Source organism: Alligator mississippiensis, chromosome 2, assembly GCF_030867095.1.
Source record: "Alligator mississippiensis isolate rAllMis1 chromosome 2, rAllMis1, whole genome shotgun sequence".
Taxonomy (NCBI): Eukaryota; Metazoa; Chordata; order Crocodylia; family Alligatoridae; genus Alligator; species Alligator mississippiensis.
The window spans coordinates 56,376,253-56,389,342 of record NC_081825.1 but is presented as its reverse complement, the minus strand read 5'-3'; the positions used below and the strand labels follow the sequence as shown (position 1 = coordinate 56,389,342).

Here is a 13,090-nt window from a genome sequence, read left to right as displayed (position 1 = left end):
CTTTCACACTGTGAATAGTAATGCTAGATGTATCTGATTTCAAGCGCCATCCGGAGCCTCTACATTAGCCCAATACCAGAATATTAGTTCAGTAAAAAGGGAAGTAATAAGAAAATATCTAGGACTTCATTGGTGAGATTAGCTTCTAATGGAGCCTGCTTCCTTTATATAACAGTCAACTTGTGTTTATGAACAAGACCTACTACCCTAATATGCACACTTCAATGAGATGAAAGAGAAAACAAAACATCAGGGTTTTTTTCTTTTGAACAAAAGATGTATGATACACGGCATACCACAGTATTTGTTGTTTTGTCTACATTACTGCTGTGTATTGCTCAAAGGTGGTGAATTTATAGCTGGTGCTGAGTATGAAAACATTGTGTGTGATTTTGTTCCACTCTGCTTTCAAAAAAGAGCCTATTTGGTAAATAATTGCTTTCAGTTATGCAATTAGCTTTATTCCACTCTGTGAGGGACAGTGGCAGTTTAGTGTTTCTAAATGCACACTGCATTCCCAAGCAAGGTCATACCCAACCTTTTGAAATCTGTATATACACACACACACACACACACACACTGATTGATCAGTCATCTCCTCCTTGCAGAGTGTTCATATTTTTGCACAAGCAATGTACCTATATGCAATGTGCTAAATTCCATGCTGTGTCTTGCAACATGGAGTGATTTCTCATGCTTGCTATCTGGAAGGAGGGACTGAAAGAGCCATGGCATAAGTTAGAGCATCCTATGGGCCATCCTCATAACTGCCTGTGCAGCTTGATAACAAGAAGTATTAAGAGTGTGCACCCTCTAGCCCTGCCCCATAGATTAGGGCTTGCAATATACAATATATATGTAAGATGCATTTGCATTGTTCTTGCATCAGGAGAATTCTCCTCAAACCAGCTGTGGCACAAGGAATCTGGCCCTATATGCTTACTAGCAGAGCAGTACACTTACACATTAGGTTAAGCCTGAATGCAGCAATGCTTCCAGGACAATGTTTTCAATACGCAAAAATATCTTTGAAATACCTTAAAATAGATTACATATCCCCATTGTTAACAATGCTCATGCCTATTTACTTTTAAGTTTTTTGAATGGATCATCCCCGCAGTTCCCAAACCTAGTTCTTTTGATTTGGTGAAGACAAAAATGTCCATTATCTACAACTTCCCTTGGTGCTTACAGAGAACAATTTTGGCTGTTATGAATGCTTGCAGTTTACTAAGAACTTCTTTTGATGAGGTTGGGAAATTGGATTGACTGAAAATCTGAACCACCTATGTTCAATGACAAAGCTAAACATGGAAGAAAAAGCTGGAGATCATGGGACTGCACATGTTTTGGATGACCTATTTTTTGTACATTAATTCAATTGTTTTTAACTTTGTCTACTCTTTCCTGAGTAAGGTAGTGACTGCACTCTACAAACTAAAAGCACTCCATGCTTTTTGATTCTTTACCAGTGCATTAATAATATGCTCAAAAGAGCCAAAAGCTGTGGAGGCATTAGGTTTTTACATTAGTCACAGATATAAATAGTAATTGTGTTGTGGAAGATTGCCAGAGGTTACCCTAAGTATTGTTCCAATGCTATGGGTGGAACACTCTTTTATTTCAACGTAGAGTTCTAGTACACTTGAATAAACCTTGGCTGCCTCCGTGGTGCATACCTCTATTCCAATATAGGGAAACCAGTTAAATGTATGACAAAATATTACGTACCGTAAGCCATAAAGGACGGTCCCATCCGGATGTAGCCGAATCATTCGATTTTTCACTGTTACCCCGTGAACAAATGACTTCTTGTCATTTTGGAAATACGTGTCTGGAACCCAGAGCTGATCAGCTACTCTGTTGTCCAAAGTTAGATTCAAAGGAATTCCAGAGTAAGAAAGCCTTTTATCTCTCCAGGACTGCTGGAAATACATAGTGAGTGTGTAATCCTGGGAGCAAAAAAAGAGAAAAGGTATATTGGTAGTTGGGTATTTGGCTCAGTGTTTAAATTATTGATAGCTTGGTTTTGATACCTATAAGTTGAATAATTAAGTTACTATCAATCCCACACTTGGAAGGTTAAGAATGACTGAAAATGTGACTGTAAATAAAACAGCTGTGGATTACTTGTGGCAAGTTGAAAGAGTCTTGTAGCCTCTGAAAACCCAAGTAGGCATAAAAGTCTTCTCATATATTGAACAGCATATACATGGTACTTGTGCATTAGGGAATAGCATTAAAGAATTTTAGACTGCAGACTATATACTACATATTTCTTGATACTTTTCAAGACAGCTGCATGTGGATGACATCAGTAAGTAGTTGTACAAAGCAACTGGAGGAGCCTCCTTTGATATGTTCTCTTGGGTTCCCTCTGAAAAATCCCCACACCTACCAAAGACAGTGTGTTCTCCATAATGAATATTGTCTCAAAACACAAATTCATGTACTTTTCAAGCCCTGGTTGTTAATGCCAACAATCCAAACCCACCATTGTAGCCATGCAGGAGTTGTGTCCTCTATGATAACAAAGGAATTTCTGGACCTGAATATTGAATATCTTTGTATAAGGAATTGATATGCTGAATATTAGGGGTGTGCAAAGCTTTGGGTGGTGATATGATTCAGAGGAGATTTGGCCCGATTTGGTGGCTGAATCTCCAAATCCAAATCGCATCAGGGGACCAATTAAAAGGTTCAAATTGATTCAAAGATCTCTGAATCTTCAGAAAAGATTTGGAGAGCTTTGATGATTCAGACAGTCCCTGGTGGCTGCATCAGGGAGCTGCAGCCAGACTAGGAGCTGGTAAGTAGAGGGCGGGGGAGGGGGGAGGGGAAGGGGACCATGGGGGGGGGACCCCTGCTAGCCCCCTGACCCCCCGCCCACCCCAGCTCGGTACTTTAAAAAAAGCCCCACTCACTGGGTGCTGCCTGGCAGAGGGGTGATCTCTGCTGCCCCCCACTGCTCCATGCTGCATGGAGAGGGCTGTGCCATGAGCCCCCCGACCCTCCCTCGCTCCCCAAGCCCCACCATGGGAATATCTACTAGGCCTCTGCGAAGCTGCTAATATTCGCTTTGGATTCAGATTCGGCCAATTCGGGGGACAGTGATTCAATTCGTTGATTCGAATCACTGTCCCAATTTGATTCGGCTGAATCTCCAAGCCAGCCAGGCCCATCCCCTACCCCTCTCCCAGCCTGGCAATGGCTGCCCCGCCCGCCCCAATTTCCGGCACTTGTTAAAAAAGCCCCAGTGCTCACTGGGTGCTGCCAGGCGGGGGGTGTATGTGTGATCGCTGCTTCCCCCCACTGCCCCATGCATGAGCCCCCCCAACCCCCCCTCACTCCCCCAGCTCCCCCAAAGGTGCCCCACCCAGGGCAGCTCTGACTTTAAAAAACCCCCCAAAACCAAGAAAAGCCCTGGGACTCATCGGTTCTGCAGTGAGGCTCATGTGGAGTGCTCCACATGGTGTGGGGCAATGGGGAGCAGTGAGGATCACCCCTCTGCTAGCAGGAGTGGTGAGTCCAGGGGTTTTCTGTTTTGGGGTGGGGGGCGGGGGGGGGGGTTGTTCAAGAGCAGACTTGGCAGTGTAAACCTTAGCAGGTATAAACCTTCCTCCACTGGACTCTGGAAGAGACTGGAATCTGGGTGGGCCTAACATTTACCCAGTCTTACCACCTCGAGTTTCTGCACAAGGCTGAGGAGGGATGGAAGATACTGCTACCTTACTCAGGGGTCTGCCTGGAGTCAGCAAGCATAGGAAGAGATCAGCGGTGGATCTTGGGGGAGGGCGAGTGGAGGCATAAAGTTAGGCATGGGCAGATCTAGAGGGGTTGGTCTTCCAAGTAGGCACTGAAGAGAGTCCTTGCCTAACCCCAACTGTTTGTTTCTGTAGGTTGAGTGGAGACCACCTATAGGCATGCTGTGGGGTGGGGAAAGATGGTTACAGCCTTGCCCCTGCCTCTCCAATGGTTGGGCACTATGAGGAGTAGGGGAGGACTGTTTGGTAGAGGTTGAGGGCAAAGGGCTTATGGGGGCTCATGAGGGGTTAGATGGCACTAAGGGTCTTTAGGGGGAGGGGGCTAGCAGAGGAGAGGGGTGTGGGCTTAAGAGGGGTGGGGGCATTATGGAAGCAGAGAGGTATGGGGCAATAGATAGGGAATGGTGGGATCTGTGGGGGTGAAATGGAGTATGAGGGGGGTTTGGAGCAAGAGGGATTATGGATGAGGGGGGCAGGTGGTATAAGGGGCTGCAGTGAGGTTTGAGTGCTCAGGGGGCTTTGGAGGACTCAGTTGGAAGTGAGAAAGATGGGGTCTCATGGGTTTGGAACATAATAGAATGGGGCTGAGCATATAGGTGGGATGAGGGACAGAGTAGAGTCAGATAGCACTTGAGGTGGCAGGGGCAATGCATGAAGGGCAATGAGGAGCACTTTGGGGCCATCATAGAGTGTCTTCGGGGCTCATGCAGGGAGCAGTTCTGACTGTGGCCAGGATGAGGGCTAACAGTTAAGCCTCCCTGGAACCAGATGCCTTCCTCATGTTGGAGCTTGTAGTCAGTCCCCCATAGATTCAGCTCTATTTGTTTTTGCTTGGATCATAAACTGAATAATATAGCCCTAAACCCCTACCATATTAGTAGACCTTCTAGGTTTTTTTAATTGGAGAAAAATGTGCATTCTGTTCTGTGATAATGTACCACGCAACCTGCACCCCCTTTTAAACATCCTAGATCTGCCCATTGAAAGCAACTAATAGGAAAGTGTGGGTGTTCTCTTTATTTCTCTGAGGAGCAACTTTGATCACACAATAGGGCAGGGGCGGGCAATTATTTCAGGCGGAGGGCAGCTTACGCAGTTCTGGCAAGCTGTTGAGGGCCACATGGGTAGGTCCACCCCTTGACAGATGCCCTGCCCCCCTGGTCACCATCTTGGAACCAATGACCCAATGCCTTGGGACCAATGTCCCAGGGCCAGCACCAGTGGGGCCCAGAGCGGGGCACAGGCTGGCAGGGGTTTGTGGAGCCAGACTGGGCTGCACCAGCAGGGAGAGGGGGAACTGGCCCAGCTCCATAAAGCCTCTGCCAGCTGGGACCCTGTACTCCTGCCACCCTACTCTGGCCCCATCGGTGCTGGTCCTGTGACACTGGTGTGGGCCTAATGCACCCGCTCACTCCCAGTGCCCCCCCACCCCATGGTACAGGCAGGGGACAGTGTACAGCCCCAACCCCCTGCTCCCCCGCAGGGAACGAGCAGATGCTGATCATGGGGTAAAAGCAGCCCCTCCCCCATCCTGTGGTCAGCGCTCCCTGCTGCACCTGTGTGGGGCTGTCCTGAGCAGGCACAGGCAGACCCACACAGGCTGCGAGCAGCTGCAGTGTGGGGCATCAGCCACAGGGTGGGCGAGGGGTTGCTTTTCCTTGCACTCAGCACCAGCTTGTAACCTGCCCCTGCTGCCAGCCTGGGCCCCGTGCCAGCTCCGGGCTGCCCAGTGTGTGAGCTCTGGGCAGGCAGCAGCAGCAAACATTGCTGGCCGTGGCAAGTTGTGGGGGCCGCAGCTGCTGCCACCATGTGCAGCCCCAACAGGCAAGCCCAGAGTTGACACAGGGCCCAGGCTGGCTGTGGGGGTGGGTTACAAGCTGGGAAAAGTGGCCCTGCCCCCTCCCCGTGACTGCTACTCTGTGCTGCAGCCACTTGCAGCCCATGTGGGGCTGCCTGTGTCTGCTCAGGGCAGCCCTGTGTGGGCTGCAAGTGGCTGCAGCAGGGAGCACCAGCCACAGGGTGGGTGAGGGGCTGCTTTTCCCCAGGCTCAGTTTTTCCCCAGGCTCCTTCCCTGCCCACGGTCCTCCCCTGCCCTTCCCCCCCTTACTTGAGTTTCTGGTACTGGTATAGCCACATGGTCCCAGGCCAGAAGCCCCTGCTGGGACTTCCAGCTGGGGGGTGGATCCAGGCGGGCCCTGCTGTTGTGGCAGCCCACTGGGCTTCCCCTGGGCCCCACTGTCCCTGGTTCATTTTTGACAGGAACCAAAGACAGGTAAATATTAATTTTCTAAGTTGATGGGGCACACCCAGACAGTGGTGGTGGATGGGTCATACTCGACCTGGAAGGATGTAAATAGTGGGGTTCGGTCCTGGGGCCTATGCTGTTCAACATCTTCATCAGCGACTTGGACGAGGGGGTGGAAAACACGTTGTCCAGGTTTGCTGATGACACCAAGATGTGGGGAGAGGTAGGCACGCTTGAAGGGAGAGAGAGGCTGCAATTAGATTTAGACAGACTACAGAAGTGGGCAGATGGTAATAGGATGGGCTTCAGTATGGATAAGTGCAGGGTGCTGCACCTGTGGAGAATGAATCCACAGCATACATACAAGCTGGGGGGCTTTCCCCTTGAGAGCACAGAGGTGGAAAGGGATCTTGGAGTCATTACTGACTCCAAGATGAACATGAGCCGCCAATGCCAGACCACAGCCAACAAAGCCAACCGCACCTTGTCATGCATCTAAAGATGCATCTCAAGCCGGTCCAGAGAGGTGATACTCCCCCTCTACATGACATTGGTCCAGCCTCAATTGGAGTACTGCATCCAGTTCTGGGCACTGCACTTTAAGAAAGATGTGGCCTGCCTGGAGATGGTCCAGAGGAGGGCCACCTGCTTGGTTTGAGGGCAACAGGGCAGGCCCTATGAGGAGAGGCTGAGGGACGTGAACCTGTTCAGCCTCAGCAAACGGAGGCTGAGGGGGGATTTGGTGGCTGCCTACAAACTCGTTAGGTGAGATCAGCAGCAAATAGGATGGGTCCTATTCCCCCCAGCAGCACCTGGGGTGATGAGGAACAATGGCCAGAAGCTGCTGGAGAATAGGTTCAGATTAGAGATTAGGAGGCACTATTTCACTGTTAGGGTGGCTAGGATCTGGAACAAACTTCCTAGCAAAGTGGTCCTTGCTCCTACCTTGGGTAAATTCAAAAAAGAGGTTGGACGAACACCTGTCTGGGGTCATGTGTGCTCCAGCCAGTTACGGGGGGTAGGACTAGATGATCTATATAGGTCCCTTCTGACCCATAACTACTATGAAACTGTGAAACTAAGTGTTTTAGGGGCCCTGCAGGCCTGATAGAATGGCCTCATGGGCTGGATGCAGCCTGTATTTTGCCCACCCCTGCAATAGGGCATAGAACAAACCTCCAAAATATTAAAGTGGTATGAAACTGAATCAGAAAGAGAGCAGTGTACAAAGCAATTTTAGAGGATCTGTGAAGGCAGAGAAGGCAAATTATTTTTTGAGAGGTTATGCAATTGGTTAGCCAAACTTACAGGTTTGGGGCGGGGGGTGGGGTGGTTTATTACAGTGAAGGTGGGCAGGGAGAAGGATGAACAATAGCTAGTATTTCTTTTAAAGAGCTTTCAATGGTAGAAAAGTAAAAAAAAAAAAAAAAAAGAAAAAAAAAAAAAAGGACTGGTAGGCACAAGAGGTAAAATAGAAAGTGTAGTGATACCTCACTAGCAAAGGGACCATACATTTTAAATATAAGAACTCACCTTGGCTTTGTTTACACTCCCTGATACTCTTTAAAGATACCTACGCTAGCTCTCAGCAAGCTGGATTTGGTACTGAAGAAAGTTTATATTAGCACAGTTCCCTGCTCAGTCTGAGAAGGTATAACATCCCAGTCAGAAGGGTGCATTATTATGGCCATACTGCTTCTGGAACCCGAGTCTTCATGGCATTTTACTATGCACTGCAAACATTCAAAATATATTTTCTCATATTTAAAACTATAGACTGTAAACTTTGGCTCTGTTATAATAAGCAGAGCTACCGCAAAGTTCCTCAGTTAACACTAGTGATCTCTCTCTCTATTTGTCTCCCTATATTGTGGAAAGACACCTATTGCCATCTGTGGGCTTTGGGTAAGGCTTTCCAAAGAATAGTAAGGTGCAAGGCAACTATTGCTTAAGCCTAGTTAGTGACTTGACTATTTTGCCAAGATCTGTGACTTCCTAGCTTGTATTCTATCAAGCTGTCAGGGAATGTAAAGTGCACAATTCTGCCTGCACTGATTCAAGAGAAAATAAGACATAGGTCCCTATTTCCCTTTCTGAAGGAGCCCTTCAATTGCTAAGGTCTGTGTCAGGGAAAATTAAATACTACTTTATAGCAGCATGAACACAGACTCTACCCTGAATGCATATTAAACGTATTTAATGGCATCTGATGATAAGTCTGTGATTTAGGCTATGCACAGACAGTAAGTTTTGATTTATGGCTGCTAAGTGCTCAGTATTTCCATAATCATTGACTTGACAGCATTGAAATCCTCCATTTCTTAAAATGTATCCTTGTCATCAAAGTTGCAGTGGAAATAGAAACAGTTTGAACAGGATGCAACAAACTTCTGCCAACCTTCTTACTATAGACTATAACTATTAATGAATACTACTGTTATAAACAAAACATGTTGAATTTAACAAAGTGAATTGAACTGGGTATATGTTGTTCCAACATGGAGCAAGGACTTAGTGAGTTTGGCACTCTCCCAGGATTTACTTTTCTCAGAGGACTTTCAAATTATTTCAGAGCATGGACTGGATCTCCCTTAGAGGAGGTTAAGGACAGGTCTGGGATTAGGGTCATGATTATCTTTCCTGGAGCACATTAATTTAATGGAATGATTGGGATCTGAAAAATGTTATGCCCACATGTATATGGCAGGATACTTGATTTTTGGAACTGACGATAAAATTCCTCAAATCCTAATTGCACAACTGCTGGTATGCAGGAAGCCATTAAAGAATGCCTGCATCCCAGGTGCCAAGAACTGGGATCTGGCAGTGGACGGCTGTGCCCCAAACACTGGGGCTGCACCTTGACAGATCTGAATGATCAGCTGTTTGTCAACATTGGGCAGGTGTCAGGACTGGGTGTAGGCAGTCTGGTTTGTGGGTAGGTCACCAGGGGAGGGAAGGATCCAGAGGCAGAGTCTAAGATATCCAAACCAAGAGGGAATTCCAGGAGCAGAGTCCAAGGTAGGGGCCAAGTAAGAACTCAGGAGTCAGAATCTGAGTCAAAGCCAAGGGGAATTTTTAAACAGACAGAATCCAGAAACAGAGTTAGTAGGGTCAGAATTCAGAAAGCTCAAGAGCACGGAGTCCAGAAAAGCTTATCATAAGGGACCTTCATGAAAAACTTCGGCTGGCCTAAAGTCTGCTGGCACATGTTATATTAATGGGTGAAATTGGATTGCTGCCCTCAATAGCCAATAAGGAGACCCTAGCAGTGGCCACGTGGTTCATCAGACGAAGTAGGGATGCCAGTTAGAGCTTGTGGTAGATTTACTCAACTAAGCAATTAGTCCTGACTGGACTGCCTGTTAGGGCCCCTGACAGCAGGGGGTAGCCCTGGGTCCCAGTTTGGCAGAGGATCATGATTAGCTGATTCTTGGAATTGGGCAGGGGCCAGCACCAGCTCCAGGACTCATGACATTCATTGAATTTAAAGCTGGATGAAAACCAACCAAAAAGATATTCCAGTTAAATTAGAAATCCTTTATGATTACATAAGTTAGAGAACAATGAGTCATGCTGATGTTTAACTCAACAGTGTGGCTCCAAATTAAATGCATTAAATGTGAAACATCTTTGTGGCTGGTTTACCATTTTATAATGCTATAAATTGGTTAAACATGTGGCAAATTACAATTTGTTGTAATGATAAATATAATATCTGCCTGTGGCTGTGGAAGGGGGCTTTCCAGGAAAATTTTCAAATGAGATGTCAATCTGCACGTTTCCTTAGTGGATAGGAAGAAATGAATTACTGCAATTACTACCTCTGACTGATCTAAGATTCCAACAACTATTCTCTCAATAGCACCTAGCATTACTGGTCTTATACAAGAGAAGGTGTTGTCCAAAAGCAAACATACGCATAGACCCATGGAGCAAATGGGAAAAGATAAGAAAAAGAAAGATCTGGTTTAATTTTGTGTAAAATAAAGGAGGAGGCACTTTAGCGCCCTGTGACAAAGACACTTCACTTATAGCTGCCATAGCATTGCTATAGAAAGAATAACACCTCTGAATATGGACACTTGGTATCAGTTTTTAACGTACAACTAAAGCAAGCTGAAATACCTTAGTATGATACACGGAGCTTCATGTTAAGAACAAAAATCCTTCCTGATTGTATAAATTAGAGAACAATAAGTTGTGATGATATTTAACTCAACAGAATGACTCCAATTTTACTTTTGGAGACCTTTGCTTTGTGAAGAAAGTGCTAGTGTAAGATATAGTAGGAACATTAATTATCACTTTACCTGGGATTATACCATTTTAATTAAAATCAAAACCAGGGAATGTTAATATTTAATTTAAATATTTTAACCATGAAAACTAATAGCTCTCTTAGCCTTTTATGGAAAATTGCTAGTACTTGGTTTTAGTGAACAAGATAACATGTTTGAATCAATATGATATCCACATTTTTACTGCAATGAAAGGTGATGAGACCACAGGGCTGAAAAAACCCTGTTCTTTGTGACATGGTTGGGGTTAGAATTTAATAACACTATTCTTTGAAGGAATCAAACATTAAGGAATCAAACTATTTTTAGGTTTTAAAAGTCTCTGATCATTAATTAGAATGGCAGGAAATCATATATAGAGTTAAAAAATGTTTTTGCTGATAATGAGCAGTTTTAGGGATTTTGCACTTTTGTTTGCATTGTGCCTGCTTATATTAAAATCTATTTGAGTACAATAAAGTATAACTACAAAATTTTCCTATAAATATATGATAATTGTTTATGCTTCAGTAATTTTAATGGAGTTGTCTGTATTTTTTGTATACTGTTCTAAATTGTTCAAGGGCATAGTCACCTTCCTGGAGGTTAATTTCTACCACGTTAACAATCAAATTGTTTTGATGTATCTGATGATTATCTTCTACTCAATACAGTCTGACACATTTGGCTGAAGCAGGATTTGTTGTTTCTTTGGTGAAATGATTTCACATAAGGAACAACTGGGAAAAAGATTAGAGGACTATGGGAACATGCAATAGAGCAATCATACAGAACAAGCAATTATTTCTATACTAATATTTTGCTGTTTTGAAATGTCATGTTTCTGGGATGAGAAAATGAATTACGAGGTTTTCTGAATGCCATGTAGTAGAACACAGAAGAAGGGACATTTGTTTACCCAAAAGGAGGAAGGACTACAGAATGTTATGGCATGTGCCATACGGTGCAATTACAAATGGACTAAGAAGACTATGTTTAAGTTTTAGAAGAATCTATCAGTAGGTGAAAACCATATATCTTTTTTTTTAATGCAACACACATATTTTTGGGGGGGGGGGCATGTCTGCAAAAAACTCTTGAAGCCTTTGTATGAGTTCATTAGCCTCTAGCATCTGATGAAGTGAGCTTCAGCCCATGAGAGCTTGTGATCTCTCTATGTGTCTTATCTAGTTAGTCTATAAAGGTGCATATCTACCCTGCCTTCTATGCTTTAGGTAATGAATGCTCAACCCCTGGCTCATAGGGCGAATCCGGCCCATGAAGCAGTCATTTGTCCTGTAGGTCTCCCCAAGTGTCTGAAATTTTGGAGGCAGGATAGCAGGGAACATTAATTGATGGTCCCCTGCTGCCAAATTTCTGGAACCATGGGGACACTCAAAGGCCAAATGGTATGGCCCTGCATGCTAGGTTGGACCTGCAGGGCTGAGGTATAATGAGGCCAGATGTGGTGGCACAGGGCCTGATGCAGCCATGGTGGGGCTGGGCTGAGGTAGCCTAAGGCTCAATCTGGTCCAATCTGGCCATATGGGTCCAGGCTGAGGCAGCATTCAGCTCAATCTGGTTATCCAGGCCTGGGCCAAGATGGTGCAGGGCCTGATCCAACCACATGGGGCCTGGGATCTGGATCATGGACCAGCCCTGCACCACTTATCCAGGTCACTGGGCCAAAAGGTTGAGCACCTCTAGATGATCAGATGACAGAAGACTACATCAGGAATAGAGATATAAATGCAGACCAATCTTTTTGCCAGCCATTGTTACTGTAGTCCTTGAGTGCAAACTGTTTCACAAGCATTCATTAGATAATGCAGTGTCTAGTTAAAAGAAACTTCATGAAAATTTAAAGAATGACTATTGGAACCTGAGATGTTTGCCAGCCTGTGTATGAGCTTACTTTGAATCAACAATCTATTTCTAAATCTATCTGTGGGCAGAGAGCTAACGAATGGCTAAATGCTGATTAAGGAGTTTAGAGCATGAAGATCTGGAAACCTCTTCCATGGTAACATTTATATTACTAGCAAACTTGTGAACAAAGATGTTCATTCAAAAATTCCGCTTGGAGACCTTCTCAGTGCTAGAATTTAACCAGACCCTCCAAATTTGGTTTTGATTCAACCAAAATTGTGTTTACTTCTACTGTAAGTGATGAGTGCATCATATGCACACTGGAAAAAAATAAACAAAACAAAAACCCAAACAAACCCCATACAGCTTTGAATTGGTCAGAATCAGAAATAAGAGCAATGTTGTCTCTCTCTCACCCGTCACTTGGTTTGTAGTGAATTACTGCTAACTAGTTATATGTATCCTCTGTAACCACTCTTAGCTGACTCTGGTCTTCTATACATAAGATAGTACTTGCGTTTCAGACAACCAGGTTTAAGAAGTGTAAAATTTTACATAGCTGGAAACATAATTCCTGCTTGTTAGACTATCTAGAAATTAAAGCTCTGTATTTATAGTGTAATAGATAGGCTTCAGCTTCTTCCCATGACCTCTCCCATCTCATAAATACACTTTGATAATGATGATAATATTATCATGATGAGAATGATGGATAATTGTTGATTTGAACAAGAGAAATTTGTAGGAGATGGAATGAATGGGCTGCAGACACTAGGTTATCTACACTAATCAGTTTATTATGCTTAAAATCACTCTACTAACTCAGAAGAGCATTTTACAATTTCATTAAGTAATGTATAGGAGAGCATTTATTCCTGTATTTTAGTTTTTCATCATTTGAGTTTTACTGCAGTATAATTTATATGTAATTT

At 44.6% G+C, this 13,090-nt stretch overlaps 1 protein-coding gene across 1 annotated transcript in view; it reads right to left on the bottom strand.

The window, feature by feature from the left end:
* Positions 1–2,419, bottom strand: part of LOC102565401 (gamma-aminobutyric acid type A receptor subunit beta1) — a 123,154-nt gene extending 120,735 nt beyond the window's left edge. The window contains exons 1-2 of the mRNA XM_059721289.1: positions 2,399–2,419; positions 1,732–1,952 (exon numbers count right to left, since the gene is read on the bottom strand). Coding sequence (XP_059577272.1) covers positions 1,732–1,952; positions 2,399–2,419 — 242 coding nt within the window. The remainder of the gene's footprint in view (positions 1–1,731; positions 1,953–2,398) is intronic.
* Positions 2,420–13,090: the final 10,671 nt, after the last annotated feature.